Source organism: Pantherophis guttatus, chromosome 2, assembly GCF_059756535.1.
Source record: "Pantherophis guttatus breed Tessera chromosome 2, ASM5975653v1, whole genome shotgun sequence".
NCBI classification, from domain to species: Eukaryota; Metazoa; Chordata; class Lepidosauria; order Squamata; family Colubridae; genus Pantherophis; species Pantherophis guttatus.
In genome coordinates this window covers 127,099,692-127,112,816 of record NC_142064.1, presented here as the reverse complement: position 1 = coordinate 127,112,816, position 13,125 = coordinate 127,099,692, and the positions used below count along the sequence as shown (strand labels likewise).

Below are 13,125 nucleotides of genomic sequence, written 5' to 3'. Positions count from 1 at the left end.
GCTGCCTAGTTTTAGCCCACCAATAAAATCACAGGGGAGATTTAAATCACATTTGGGGGATCAACTCTTTCTGTGCTTGCTTTATTTTCATCCCCAGAGTGACTCTAAGCAGCTCTGTGGCCATTCAATTTAGACAGGGAGCAAAACTATTATGCAAAACATGAAAAATGAACCTAAGGACAACACCTTATTTCTCCTTATTAAAGAAAACCAGGGGTGGGTAGGTAAAGAACCCCCTGCAGATTTTACTCCACTAGTCTTTGCTGACACTAGAAAGAGTGAAGGAAATGAGGTTACATTCTAGACAAGGCTTTTATCTACATATGTTAAAATGCGTTCTTTCAAGTTGAAATTGTGAAACTCCCAGCAGGCCGCAGACACCGGTGAAGTCTTGGCATTCCATCCGTGCTGCAGCCTTCCCTAACTTGGAACCTTTTGGGTATATGATGAGAATTCTGGGGCTTGTGGGCTCAGCATTTGTGGAGGGCACAGCTGGGAAAATCCAGGGGAGAACGAGACTCGAGAGTGAATTTCACATTTAGACACTTTGCTAATGCTGGTGCCAGTGACTGTGCTGTTGAAACATGAAACTTAACCATGGCTCCCTCATCAAGGCAGTGTGGTATAGTTAAGAAAGTGACATAGTTACGGCTAGCTATTACCAGCCATTAAATATTGTCACTGTCTGGAAGAGGTGAAGAAATGTCCCTTCTGAAGAAGAGTCGATAATTGTGCAAACTTTGAAGGAAAAAACCCCAACCATGCCAAGGATGTTATTTCAATATCAGTAGCCACATCAGATGGCAAATAACATTCAATGTCTCATTCAGTTGTCACTCTTTCAGTCCAGATTGTCGTTTGTTTGGCTCTGCTCTTAGAGGAGAATTTATATTTTAATTTGCAAACGCAACTGAAAACCTTTCCGTAAACCCTTACTAAACTGTGACGAAAATCATGCGATTCGAAATGTGGGCAAAGAGCTTTAACTCTGCAATTGTTCTTCCGCCAAGGAGAGAAGATGCTTGTCAAGGTGGCTCTCGCCCCTGGTGTCAAACTGCTTCCTGATCCAGCTGTTTGAAATGTTTGCTTTCTGTTTAGATGGATGAGCAGTTCTCGGAATTCTGCAGCAGCCTGGAGAGCCAGTGGAAAGGGTCAGCGGTTTGCATTTTTTCCACCCGGCTGCAGAAGCCAGGAAAGTTTGGTTCAGCATGTGGCTGGGCTTCATATGAGGGGTGTTCTGTGCACACATGCAAAAAAAAAAAAAAAAGGAGCACCAGAGGGTCAGATCATGCATATTTTTGTAGCTCTTCATCATTGATGCTCTGCTGGCCTAATTTAGGGATGAGTGTGATAACCTGAAGGGCACATTGCAGTGGTTGGTTTTAGTTTCTCCTCGGAAATGGGATGGGAGGCTGGCACTCTGTGGTGATGTTTCCCGCAATCCATTTGCTTTTCTTTAAAAAAACGGGAGATTTCTAACCAGCGTGGCTCGAAAGATAGACTGGAAAGTATGCAAGAAATCTCTAGAATGTATTCCTGGCAGCCCTGTACTTCGGCAAAACTGGTGTTAGGTGTCACGAAAGGCCAGCAAATTAGAATTTAATGCGCTCTTGCCTTTGATTGCCAGCATCATAGAAAAAAAAAAATACTTGTGGGATGGTTTGCCTCCGGTGTCATTATAACTTGGCTGTCCTTGGGTACAATCTTCTTAAACTGTAGGGGATGGAGATGTCAACATTTCTGTTTGATTTCAAATGGCACACCGTTTAGGTTAGGGTCTGTCCTGTCAAAGGAAAACCCAGGGGAAAAAAGGTCAAGTTGTTAAGATATGGGCTTTTCATGCTTGGCATACAAAAGCTTCTGGCTTCTCCTGGCTCCTTATACTGTTAGCATACTAAATGATGCAAAACCAAAAAAACGTTTGCGAACATTTATTCCAACTTCCTTAGTTTACATAGAATTGTCTGCGTCCTTGGTGTAAAACTATGTAAGATATTTTGCAATGCAAAAACCAAAAGAGGATTTTTGCTTCGCTGCCACTAGATGTGAATCACATTGAACATTGGATCTGAATAGGACTAGAGGCTTTTTAGCCCTTTCGAGGTGTTCAGTGATGAAAGGAGAACTTGTATATATTTATTCATTTATCATATTTATATAATCATCTTTCTCACAAAATGTTACTCTGGTGGAATAAACTAATATAAGACTAGTCTAAAAATTAAATTTGTGATTAAAATGCAAAGAGAGGACAGCAACAATGGAGCCATTTCAACAAATCACCAGGTATCTTGAGGCCACGAGGCCTCATGGCCAAATTAAATTTTGAGTGGCTTCTGGAAAATTAACATGGATGGAACCTGCCTCATGTCAGGGGGGGTGGGGTGAGGGGGAATAAGATTCCATAAGCTGAGCACCATGGCAGAAAAGGCCCATCTCCTGGCTTCAGGGCGGACAGGACCGGCAGCGTACCTTTTCTGCTGGGATTTTTCAGATGTAATCAGGGATAGGTGATCCCTCAGATAATCTGGCCTCATGCCATGAAGGGCTTTAAACTTCAAAACTAGCATCTTGAATTGGACCTAGAAGCGAATTGGCAATCAGCTCATGGACCAGAGGTATAACATATTCCGTTCTAGAGGCACAAATACAGTAACTAGCTGCGCCACTGCATATACATTATACGCACATTGGCTTCCATGCAGATAAGGTCCCTTAAATATCAGGTCTGTACTCATGTAGAATCTATGTGTGCCTGTAATTATACACCCTAATCCTGTCCTCTTACAGATTTCAATAGAGTGATACCAGTGAAGAAGAACATTCTTGCATGCTTAATATTGTTGATGAAAGCATGAATAAGTGTCTATAGAGATTCTCAATCATCCAGGTCATGGTTGTCCCAAAGGTGCTTTTCAAAAGGCAGCTGGACTGGTCCAAGTAATATTTCTTTAAAACTTATATGTGGGAAATTGCTTTGAGGTTTATGAAATCTATAATGTCCATGTGGTAGACAAGGCATCCTCGAGCAAAGAGGAATAAAGCAGGCACCAAAAAGTACAGGCAAACCTTGATGTACAACCACATTGGGACTGGAGCTTCCATTGCTAAGCGAGTCAGTTATTACCTGATTTTTCCACCTTTTTCTTTGGAGGTGTTAAAAGAAATTACCATGGTTGTTAAGTGAATTGTTAAGCAACTATGGCTTCCCCCACTGACTTTGCTTGTCGGAAGCCAGCTGGAAAGATTCCAAATGGCGATCAGGTGACCGCCATTTGCATGCTGGTTGCCAACTGACCATGGGGATGATGCAACAGTTATAAGTGCGAGGATTGGTCATTGGTCATAAGTCACTTTTTTCAACACCATTGTAACTCAGAACAATTGCTAAATGAATGTTCATAAGCTGTGGACTTATTAACATACCTGTACTTCTTAAATTTTAAAAAATAAAACAAAAATTTTTAAACCAGAATTAATATATAAGTAAAGCTGTTGCATTATAAAATCAAAATGATGGTAGCATATACTCCAGAATTAGCCTCAGCAAATTATTAAATTGGAGCAAGAATTAATAATACATTGAACAGCAGTGTAGTTTACTAGTATATTACATAGTTTAATGGTTTATTTGAAAAGTTCCCGTAATCACTAAATTCTTTTTTATTTATTTTATTTATTGATTATAATTTGTCAAACAAAAACAAAAACAGGAATAATATAAAAATACAATGACAGGGACGATAGGCACGTTAATGCGCTTATGCACGCCCCCTCTACGGACCTCTTACGTATGAAAATCCACTTTTTAGTTGTATTGTTTTACATTTGTAACCATTTCAGATTTTACAGTGAGAACGAAATTCGCTGATCTTCCAAATTGTTGTAACCTTTAGCTTGGAAGGGTCTATGAAATAAGACAGAATAGTTTGTGGGTCCATGTCTTGGACTCCTACTTCAGTTTTCTGTAGCCTATTTAAAATAGAAAAATACTGTAAAATGGGAAAAGCAAAAAAAAAAAAAGTTGTTTGGGGGATATTTCCCATCTTGTTGAAAAGCAGTCCTCCACATCCATAACCATTGAAGTGGTTGTGCGATATTTGCAAAAGTAGGGTTTTTCTAGTTTGTGGTTTCAAATGTTAACTCTTGATTTGATTGTTGTTGCACACTGTTCCACCTTGTAAGGCACACACAGACCGTTTAATTACCGTGCAGCGACCAAGTCTAATGAATGCTTACCATATGGCTGTCTTCAATTACCTTTGGGAGTCCTTGTTTGCTCTTTTGCTTGTCAGGCTTTCAGAATTCTCTATAATTAACACAACAACAGAGGATGTTGATAGGATTATGGCTGCCTATGGTGACTTCGGAAGATGGAGTGTCAGGCCAGATGGGCAGTCAACTATTGTCTTGTCTTCTCTTTGCAGCTCTTGGAATATATAGGGAAAGGGAAGAGCATCATCGATGTGGGTCTTGCACAAGCTCGGCAGCCTTTGAGTACCAGGAGTCACTACTTTGAGGTGGAGATTGTGGATCCAGGAGAGAAGTGCTACATCGCTTTGGGCCTTGCCCGCAAGGTAAGAAAGCTCAGGAGAGCAAATGGAGACTGTCCCGCCTTTAGAGGTTCCCTCATTAACTTGATGTTCCCAGGTGTAGAGTCCCAATGTGACATCAAATTGGGGGAAACAACTTTGAGTATGTATGAAGGAATATGCCTGCTCTGTGCTGTGTATTGAGAGAAGATAAGAAGTCCCCTCTAACTTGGAGCTTTTCAAGTCCTCTTTTCCTTGCGATACACTCCCTTGGGTCTCACCGACAGCCTTAAACCAAAACTCTTCGTTGGGATCTTTCCCTTGGTGTCTTCTGGGGAAGTACCACCCAGTTTACAAAATCCCACAATCAGTGACAAAAAAATGTTTGCAGCTGCCCACAAAAGGTGCTGTAGGGAAGGACTAAGCAACAAAAGCTAACGAAAGGCCTACGTTTCCTTCTCAGTTTCGCTTTGCATTCCTTGCTCTTTTAAATGTCTCTGCAAAACTGAAGATGGCTGGCAGTATCTCCGAATCTGCTTAAAGGTGGGGCTTAATTTGACCGGTTTGAGGCTTCGGTGTTAGGACAAGTCAGGCAGCAGATGTTTGAAACTCTCCATGTGAAATGATGAGTCACTGTATGGTCCAGCTGCCAAATAGAAATCATACTACAGAGCCTCCTTGTCGCATTCATAAGGGGTAGGATGGACCTAAAACAAAGTAGTGATGGATCGTGGAGAAAGTAACATTTTCTCTCATTGGAGGGCAGTTGGGACAAGTCTTTTTTAAAGATCGGTCACTGCATAGAGCTGCTGCAGCAAGGTTGTTTTTCTCATATCTAATCCCTCCCCCCAAGGCAGCACTCTATCTCTGAGGGCTATTGCAATCTCTTCACCCTGTCTTCAGGCAGTTTGTCAATTTTAGTAATTGCAGGTTGGTGATGAAGCTTTTGTAGTGAAACTGCTACACCATAGCCCAGAGGTCTTTAAACTTGGCAGCTTTAAGACTTGTGGACTTCAACTCCCAGAATTCTCCAGCCAGCTTAGCTGGCAGGAGAATTCTAAGAGTTGAAGTCCACAACCCTTAAAGCTGCCAAGTTTGGGGACCCCTGCTATAGCCATTTTCCCCAAGACCTGGCAGTTGTGTGAACTTCCATTTCACTAGTTTCTTCCACAACTCTCCTTTAACTCTTGACAAAGTGCCCTGCAAAATACAGTAAAAAGCTAACATCCCCTCCCTTTGTTTCTGCAGGCACAGCACCTTGCTTTTTCTTTAATTTCCCCAAATACGTTTCTCAGAGAGATGGTGGGATATGTTTAAGCAGAGGTTGGATGTTCGACGATGCTTTCATTTGGACCCTTCCCTAAACAAGGGCTGGACTCACGGGTCTAACTGGCCCCTTTCAGCTCAAAGATGGGGGTGGGGATAGGCAGGTGGAAGTTTAAAAACTCCAGTTCAACTTGAAACCTTGATTAATGAAATACAACATTCAACAACGGGAAACATTTCAAGCGTGCCATCTTCCTATTTAAGCATTATTGTCGCTTTAAAGTGAACCATGGAGAATGTTCAACATTGCAGCTGTGTCGCCAGGAAGTAATTTTCTTTCCTCTTGACTTTTGCTTATGTTAACCTGCAAAGTTCTGCCTGCGAAACTGAGACCCTGAGTTTAGCTGCTGCTTTTCCACTTTCCTTCAGAGCAAAAATAGGTCATCTGGAAAGATCAGGGTAATCCTTAGCAAATGTATGCACTGTCATTGATCAGCTATTGTCTTCAACCCATCAATGCCTCTTTGTCCTGCACAACGTCTTCTGCTCTTGATTGGCTAAATTAGGCTCTCTTGTTACTGGCAAATTCCAATAAATAAATTAGAACCAGGTTGCATTGCATATTGGGGCTGGATTGGCGCCTGTCCCTCTTCCTTTCTTGTCCGATGCAGCCATCTGGTTCTGTTGTTTGCCTCTATGCATGGCCTGGATTCATGTGGCCTTTGATACTGAGCCAGTTCGTTCCCTCCTCCTCTTGCTACAACAAGCAAATCCCAGCAGTCATGGGAGATCCAAAACAGAAAGAACTGGATCAACTTCCTTTCATTCTCCCTTGAGTTCCTGATTCACCGGAGAATAACTTGCCCTGAAATGATCTGGCATTTCTACATCTGGTGTGTCTTTGTGCATACGTAAGGGCAGGATGAGGGGCAGGCAAGGGAGCCTGGATATAACCAGAAACTGATTTTTGGGAATCCTGCTTCAGTTTATTAGGAAACCAGGAACAGCCGTAGTGAGTCTTAGCCATCACGAGGAAAAGAAAGCAGAAAAAGTGTAGGCAAAAAGTCTCGACTTAGATGGTAATGCGTAAAAAAATCTTCAAGTCAAGCTTAATCTCTAGTGAGAGAATTGAATTTGGTTAGTACTGTAGTTGAATAGCAGATCTTAGGAAATCTCCCACAATTTTTAGGTTAGATTGGGGAATTTGAAGAATTTCCTGAAAGAAGGCAGTTGCTTCTAGGTTATGCAAGTAGACTATATACATCTCAAAAGGCATATATTATTGTTAATGGTGATCTAACTAAATCATTTGAAATACAGAAGGGGACAAGACAAAGATTTCCTTTGTCATCTTTGCTTTTTATTTTAGTTTTAGAAGTGTTAATTGGAGATATTAGGATGAGAATATAACAGGATTGAAAATCAAACAATAGACATATAAACTGAAGGCTTTTGACTTGGTTTTGCAAGAACCTCAGAGTGGCCACTTCTGTTTTGTGGCCAAGATAACTACATGAATGTGATATAGCTAAATGTTTCCAAAACTTCTGATAGTTAGGACAAAGTAACAGCTTTACTTCAGAGTGTGATTAAAAATTGAATGCTGTCAGAAAAACGTGGCATACACTGTTCTGTTTTACCTGATTTGGTTTGCATCCTTGAACTTAATCATGATGGATGCCGAACGGTGCTGGAATTGTCTGCTCAGAAATTGAGTAGAATTTGTAAGACCGGACAAGTAAATCATACAAAAACACCGGATCCCCTCTTCTTTGAGTGAAATATGAAAACATCTGGACTCATTTTCATGCCATGTTAGTATGTCTTGACACAAAATGAAAAAGCCAATCATCCCACACACACACACAAAAAAATCTGTGTAACCGCTTACATATCTGTCTGCTTCCAACTGCTGCCACTCCACATCTTGAGACAGAATGGCTGAATGTGGTTGCACTCAGATTCCCATCAGTTCCAGCTAGCCATTAATATTGATAAGAATTATAGTCAGGAAATGTTCAGAGGACTAGATTGCTTTAAGAGAGCCAAGATTTGAAGGAATAGGGTATGAGGTTCATCCAGTGTGGGTGCAGTATAATTGATTTCTGTGGAGATGGGCTATTTAAGTCATCCTGGCTTTAAAACTAACCTGCTTGCATTTAGCCTTGAAGACTACAAGAGGTGAGTGTAGCGATAATACTAGTGTAGTAGGGTATTATGTAATAGCTACCGTTGGAAGAAATATCCATCTGGTTCAGTTCCAAGCGGGGAGAAAGACACTGGAAACATGGAGGCTGATTGAAAAGATGGTTTATTGATGGACAAGATCACATGGCTTTGAGGTCCTGGGCAGCTGACCACATAGAGTGGAGAGTGAGGGTTATTTATACCCTCTCTTGGATCTTGCCCTTGAGCTTCCTGTTCCTGTGCAAGAAATGTATTCTATTGGCTGTAGTCAGATTCCCATGCGGCCATGTGGGGTCATGTTTGTCTGAATCAAGTTTGGTTGAAGCCTGGAGGGTGATGCAATGTCCCCAGGTGATTTTGCAATGCAGTGAGCCCTGCTACTAGATAATCCTATTACATCCTGGAGGGTCATGTCTGGAGCTGAAGGTCTTTTGTTTTGTAGATAGGCTGGCCCAGTCCTTCTCAGTGGGCACCAAATATCTGCTGGAGGCAGGGAGCTGAAGCTCTGAGTTTCTGTCTCCCTTAAAATTTCTCTTTCTCTTTTAGGGGAAATATAATATTCTGCCTTTTTAATATTTCCTAAAATATTTCATTCTTCTAGGAGGGGTGGATGCTAACTTTCTACACTACAAACTAGACTAATGCACACAATCTCTTCTGGGAGAAGGGAAGGCCAGGGCCTTGTTCGGTAACCCCTCTCTGCTAATTGTAATGGCACAAATATATAAATAGCCATTTGTGACTTTCTTTACAATGTTTGCATCTTGACTTTCGTGGGTGCAAAGCAACAGAATTTTCTCCACCCAGATGTTTTCTTGCTGACCGCAACTCTTCCCAGATCCAGTCAACCATCCATTAATGGCTTTTGATGGTCAAACACAGCTTCTATTTGCCTTCGTATTTTGCAAGTTGGCTAGGAGAATCTGAGGAGGTGACATATTGCCACACACTTTGGAAAGAAAAGAAACCCTGAGGTTTAATGCAGGAATATGAAAAGGCAGCACAAAAAGTAGTAGACAGAGGTATCATCTGTGCTAGCTGGTACATTCCGGTGACTCTCTGCTTACTCAGATTTCCCTAACCAACTTGCTGAGACTGGAGAAGCTGCTTGGATGAGTGGTGAAATGTCTCAAACCAACAAGAAAATAAGTCCAGTTGCCATGATTCAGCTTTCAGAGATCTCTAAAACTAGGCCTAAAACTATCAAAAGGGACAAACCAGTCTCAGCTGAGCAAGGACTTTTGTCTCTGGGTTCAGCACTGATGCCAGGGTGTGTGACCTGAATGGTGGAAGGCTTGATGCTTGACCGTAGAAACTTTTCTTTTTTGCAGCAACCAAGATTCCAGACATGAGGTAGTTGAACAGTATGGTAACACATAATGTTTAAATTAAAGGAAGGAGGTGTGGCACCTAGAAATCAAGACTGAATTTTTTTCCCCATAGTTAGTTTTTCTTCATCCTGTCATAGTCTTCTTTTGCTCCTTTAGCTAACCTAATTTGAGCAGCAGTGCCTTGTAGTTGCTAAGCTTAGGGAAAATTCAGAAGATGTTGGTTGAACTCCCATGTGAGAGAGTTTTAGCAGTTCCTAGGAAGGCTCCCCTCCCATTCCTTCCGCCACTGCTTGTGGTTTAAAAAATTTTCAGCATGCTCCCTAAGGATTAAATTGTCTGTGCTGTATTGCAACCTGTTTATACAGTCACAGCTTGGTGGTGGGAAGAAGAAAGGGGCCCTAGCTGCTTTGAATTTAAACTTGCAGATATATATTGTGCGTATGCACAATATTCAGAAGATGTTGGTTGATCTCTCATGAGGACTCCCCTCCCCTTCCTTTCCTTCTGCCACTGCTTAGATAGATAGATAGATGATAGATAGATAGATAGATAGATAGATAGATAGATAGATAGATAGATATAGTTATATAGTTACGGTTGTTGTTGTTAATTGCAAAGTTGTGTCCGACCCATCGCGACCCCATGGACAACGTTCCCCCAGGCCTTCCTGTCCTCTACCATCCTCTGGAGTCCATTTAAGTTCACACCTACTGCTTCAGTGACTCCATCCAACCACCTCGTTCTCTGTCGTCCCCTTCTTCTTTTGCCTTCCATCTTTCCCAGCATTAGGTTCTTCTCCAGTGAGTCCTTCCTTCTCATTAGGTGGCCAAAGTATTTGAGTTTCATCTTCAGGATCTGGCCTTCTAAAGAGCAGTCAGGGTTGATCTCTAGGACTGACCGGTTTGATCGCCTTGCAATCCAAGGGACTCACAGGAGTCTTCTCCAGCACCATAGTTCAAAGACCTCAATTCTTTGGCGCTCAGCCTTCCTTATGGTCCAACTTTCACAGGCATACATTGCAACTGGGAAAACCATAGCTTTGACTATACACACTTTTGTTGGCAGGATGATGTCTCTGCTTTTTAGTATGCTGTCTAGCTTTGCCATGGCTTTCCTCCCCAAGAGCAAGCCTTTTTTAATTTCTTGGCTGTAGTCCCCATGTGCGGTGATCTTAGAGCCCAGGAAGATAAAATCTGTCACTATCTCCATTTCTTCCTCATCTATTTGCCATGAATTAAGAGGGCTGGGTGCCATGATCTTAGTTGTCTTAATGTGTTTCAAGCCAGCTTATGCACTTTCCTCTTTCACCTGTATCAAAAGGCTCTTTAGTTCCTCTTCACTTTCTGCCATTAGAGTAGTATCATGTGCATATCTGAGATGGTTGATATTTCTCCCGGCAATTTTAATTCCAACTTGTGATTCATCTAGCCCCGCCTTTCTCATGATGTGCTCTGCATATAAGTTAAATAGGCAGGGCGACAGTATACTGACTTGCCGGATTCCTTTCTCAATTTTGAACCAATCAATGGTTCCGTGTCGGGTTCTCACTGTTGCTTCTTGATCCGCATATAGATTTCTCAAGAGACAAAAAAGATGGTCTGGTACTCCCATTTCTTTAAGAACTTGCCACAATTTGTTGTGATCCACACAATCAAAGGCTTTAGCATAATCAATGAAGCAGAAGTAGATGTTTTTCTGGAACTCCCTAGCTTTCTCCATGATCCAGAGTATATTGGCAATTTGATCTCTAGTTCTTCCGGCTCTTCAAAATCCTGCCTGTACTGCTGGTAGTTCTCGGTCCACATACTGCTGGAGCCTAGCTTGTAGGATTTTGAGCATAACTTTGCTAGCATGTGAAATGAGTGCAATGGTGCGGTATTTTGAACATTCTTTGGCATTGCACTTCTTTGGAATTGGAATGTAAACTGACCTTTTCCAGTCCTGTGGCCACTGTTGAGTTTTCCAAATTTGCTGGCATATCGAGTGTAGCACTTTTTATTGCATTGTCTTTTAAGATTTTGAATAGCTCAACTGGAATACTGTCACCTCCACTAGCTTTATTTTTGCTCAGACTTTGTTGTTACCCATTTGACTTCGTATTCTAGGATGTTTGGCTCAGGGTCAGTTAAGCTTATTCTTGTATAGTTCTGTGTAATTTTGCTACCTCTTCTTAATCTCTTCTGCCTCTGTTAGGTCCCTGCCATTTTGGTCCTTTATCATGCCCATCTTTGCATGAAACATTCCCTTTATATCTCCAATTTTCTTGAAGAGGTCTCTGGTCCTCCCTATTCTATTGTTTGCTTCTATTTTTTTGCACTGTTCATTTAAGAAGGCATTCTTATCTCTTCTAGCTATTCTCTGGAATTCTGCATTTAATTGGATGTATCTTTCTCTTTCTCCCTTGCTTTTTGCGTCCCTTCTTTCCTCAGCTATTTGTAAAGCTTTCTCAGACAGCCATTTTGCTTTCTTGCATTTTTTCCCCCTTTGGGATGGTTTTAGTTGCTACCTCTTGTAAAATGTTGCAAACCACCATCCATAGTTCTTCAGGCACTCTGACTATCACATCTCAATTCCTTAAATCTATTTGTCACCTATACTGTATATTCATCAGGGATATGATTTAGTTCATACCTGAGCAACCTAAAACCTTTTCTCTACTTTCTTCAATTTAAGCCTAAATTTTGAAACGAGAAGCTCATGATGTGAGCCACAGTCAGCTCCTGGTCTTCTTTTTACTGACTGTATAGAGCGTCTTTATCTTCGGCTGCAGAGCACATAGTCAATCTGATTTCTGTGTTGACCGTCTGGTGATGTCCATGTGTAGAGTCGTCTCTTGGGTTGTTGGAAAAGAGCGTTTGCTATGACCATCGTATTCGCTTGACAAAATTCTACCAGCCTGCGCCCTGCTTCACTATGTGCTCCAAGGCCAAACTTGCCTGTTATTCCGGTTTATCTTTTGGCTTTTTACTTTAGCATTCCAATCCCCCATGATGATAAGGACATCATTTTTTGTTTGTTCAATCGATCATGCCTGTAATGGAAACTCATCTTTTCTGTGGCATTTTTTTGCCAAAAGAAATGTGTTCAAACTGGCTGTATTTCTTCTTTGCCCTAGGATTACCCCAAAAATCGGCATCCTGGCTGGAGCAGAGGGTCTGTAGCCTACCATGCAGGTGAGTATCCAAGACCCAGCTTTGGCTGTAATAGGAGGAACAGTTTGGCCAAATCCCACGTTATGTTGATTTCCCTATATTTGCTTTCTCTAAAAGGCTACCATGGAGATGTCTGCTGTCTAGCAACTTACAGACGTTAAACAGCAAAAATAGTACACTTGCAGCAATTTAAAATGTTACATCACCTGTCAATACATACATTTTGAAACAGAGAGCCCCTTGTTTGGGAGGGGTATGAAGAAGAGGAAAATAGCCTGGTCAGAGGATGAGAATTCCTTCAGCTACGGTCTATAGCACTTAATACCCCACTTCTCGTAACTGTTCAAATAACAAGTGAACATTACATTTTGCATTGCAGATGAGCTAAGGGGGAAAAGATAGTCTCAGGATCAGTTTCCAGATAGATCCAGGATGTGAAATTTTAATGCAGTTTTCTATGTATCATACAACATATCAGCACGGTTTTTGAACATCGGAGCTTCTTAGAGTTGTTGAATGTTTATTTTTAAAGCTAGCCGGTTGGAATTAAAATCTAATATGTGTGAGTTCATTAAATAAAAAGTAATTTATCCATCGGGGGGGGGGGGGGGCAGAGAAAGAAAAGAAAATACCCTATCGACATTTGGAGGAATTGTT

The 13,125-nt window shown here is 41.5% G+C and overlaps 1 protein-coding gene across 16 annotated transcripts in view; it reads left to right on the top strand.

Moving 5' to 3' along the window:
* Positions 1 to 13,125, top strand: part of SPRYD3 (SPRY domain containing 3) — a 50,481-nt gene that overhangs the window by 24,114 nt on the left and 13,242 nt on the right. For all 16 annotated transcript variants that reach the window (XM_034419271.3, XM_034419263.3, XM_087886677.1 and 13 more), the window contains 2 exons: positions 4,428 to 4,577; positions 12,432 to 12,489. In XM_034419271.3, the coding sequence (XP_034275162.1) occupies positions 4,428 to 4,577; positions 12,432 to 12,489 (208 nt within the window). The remainder of the gene's footprint in view (positions 1 to 4,427; positions 4,578 to 12,431; positions 12,490 to 13,125) is intronic.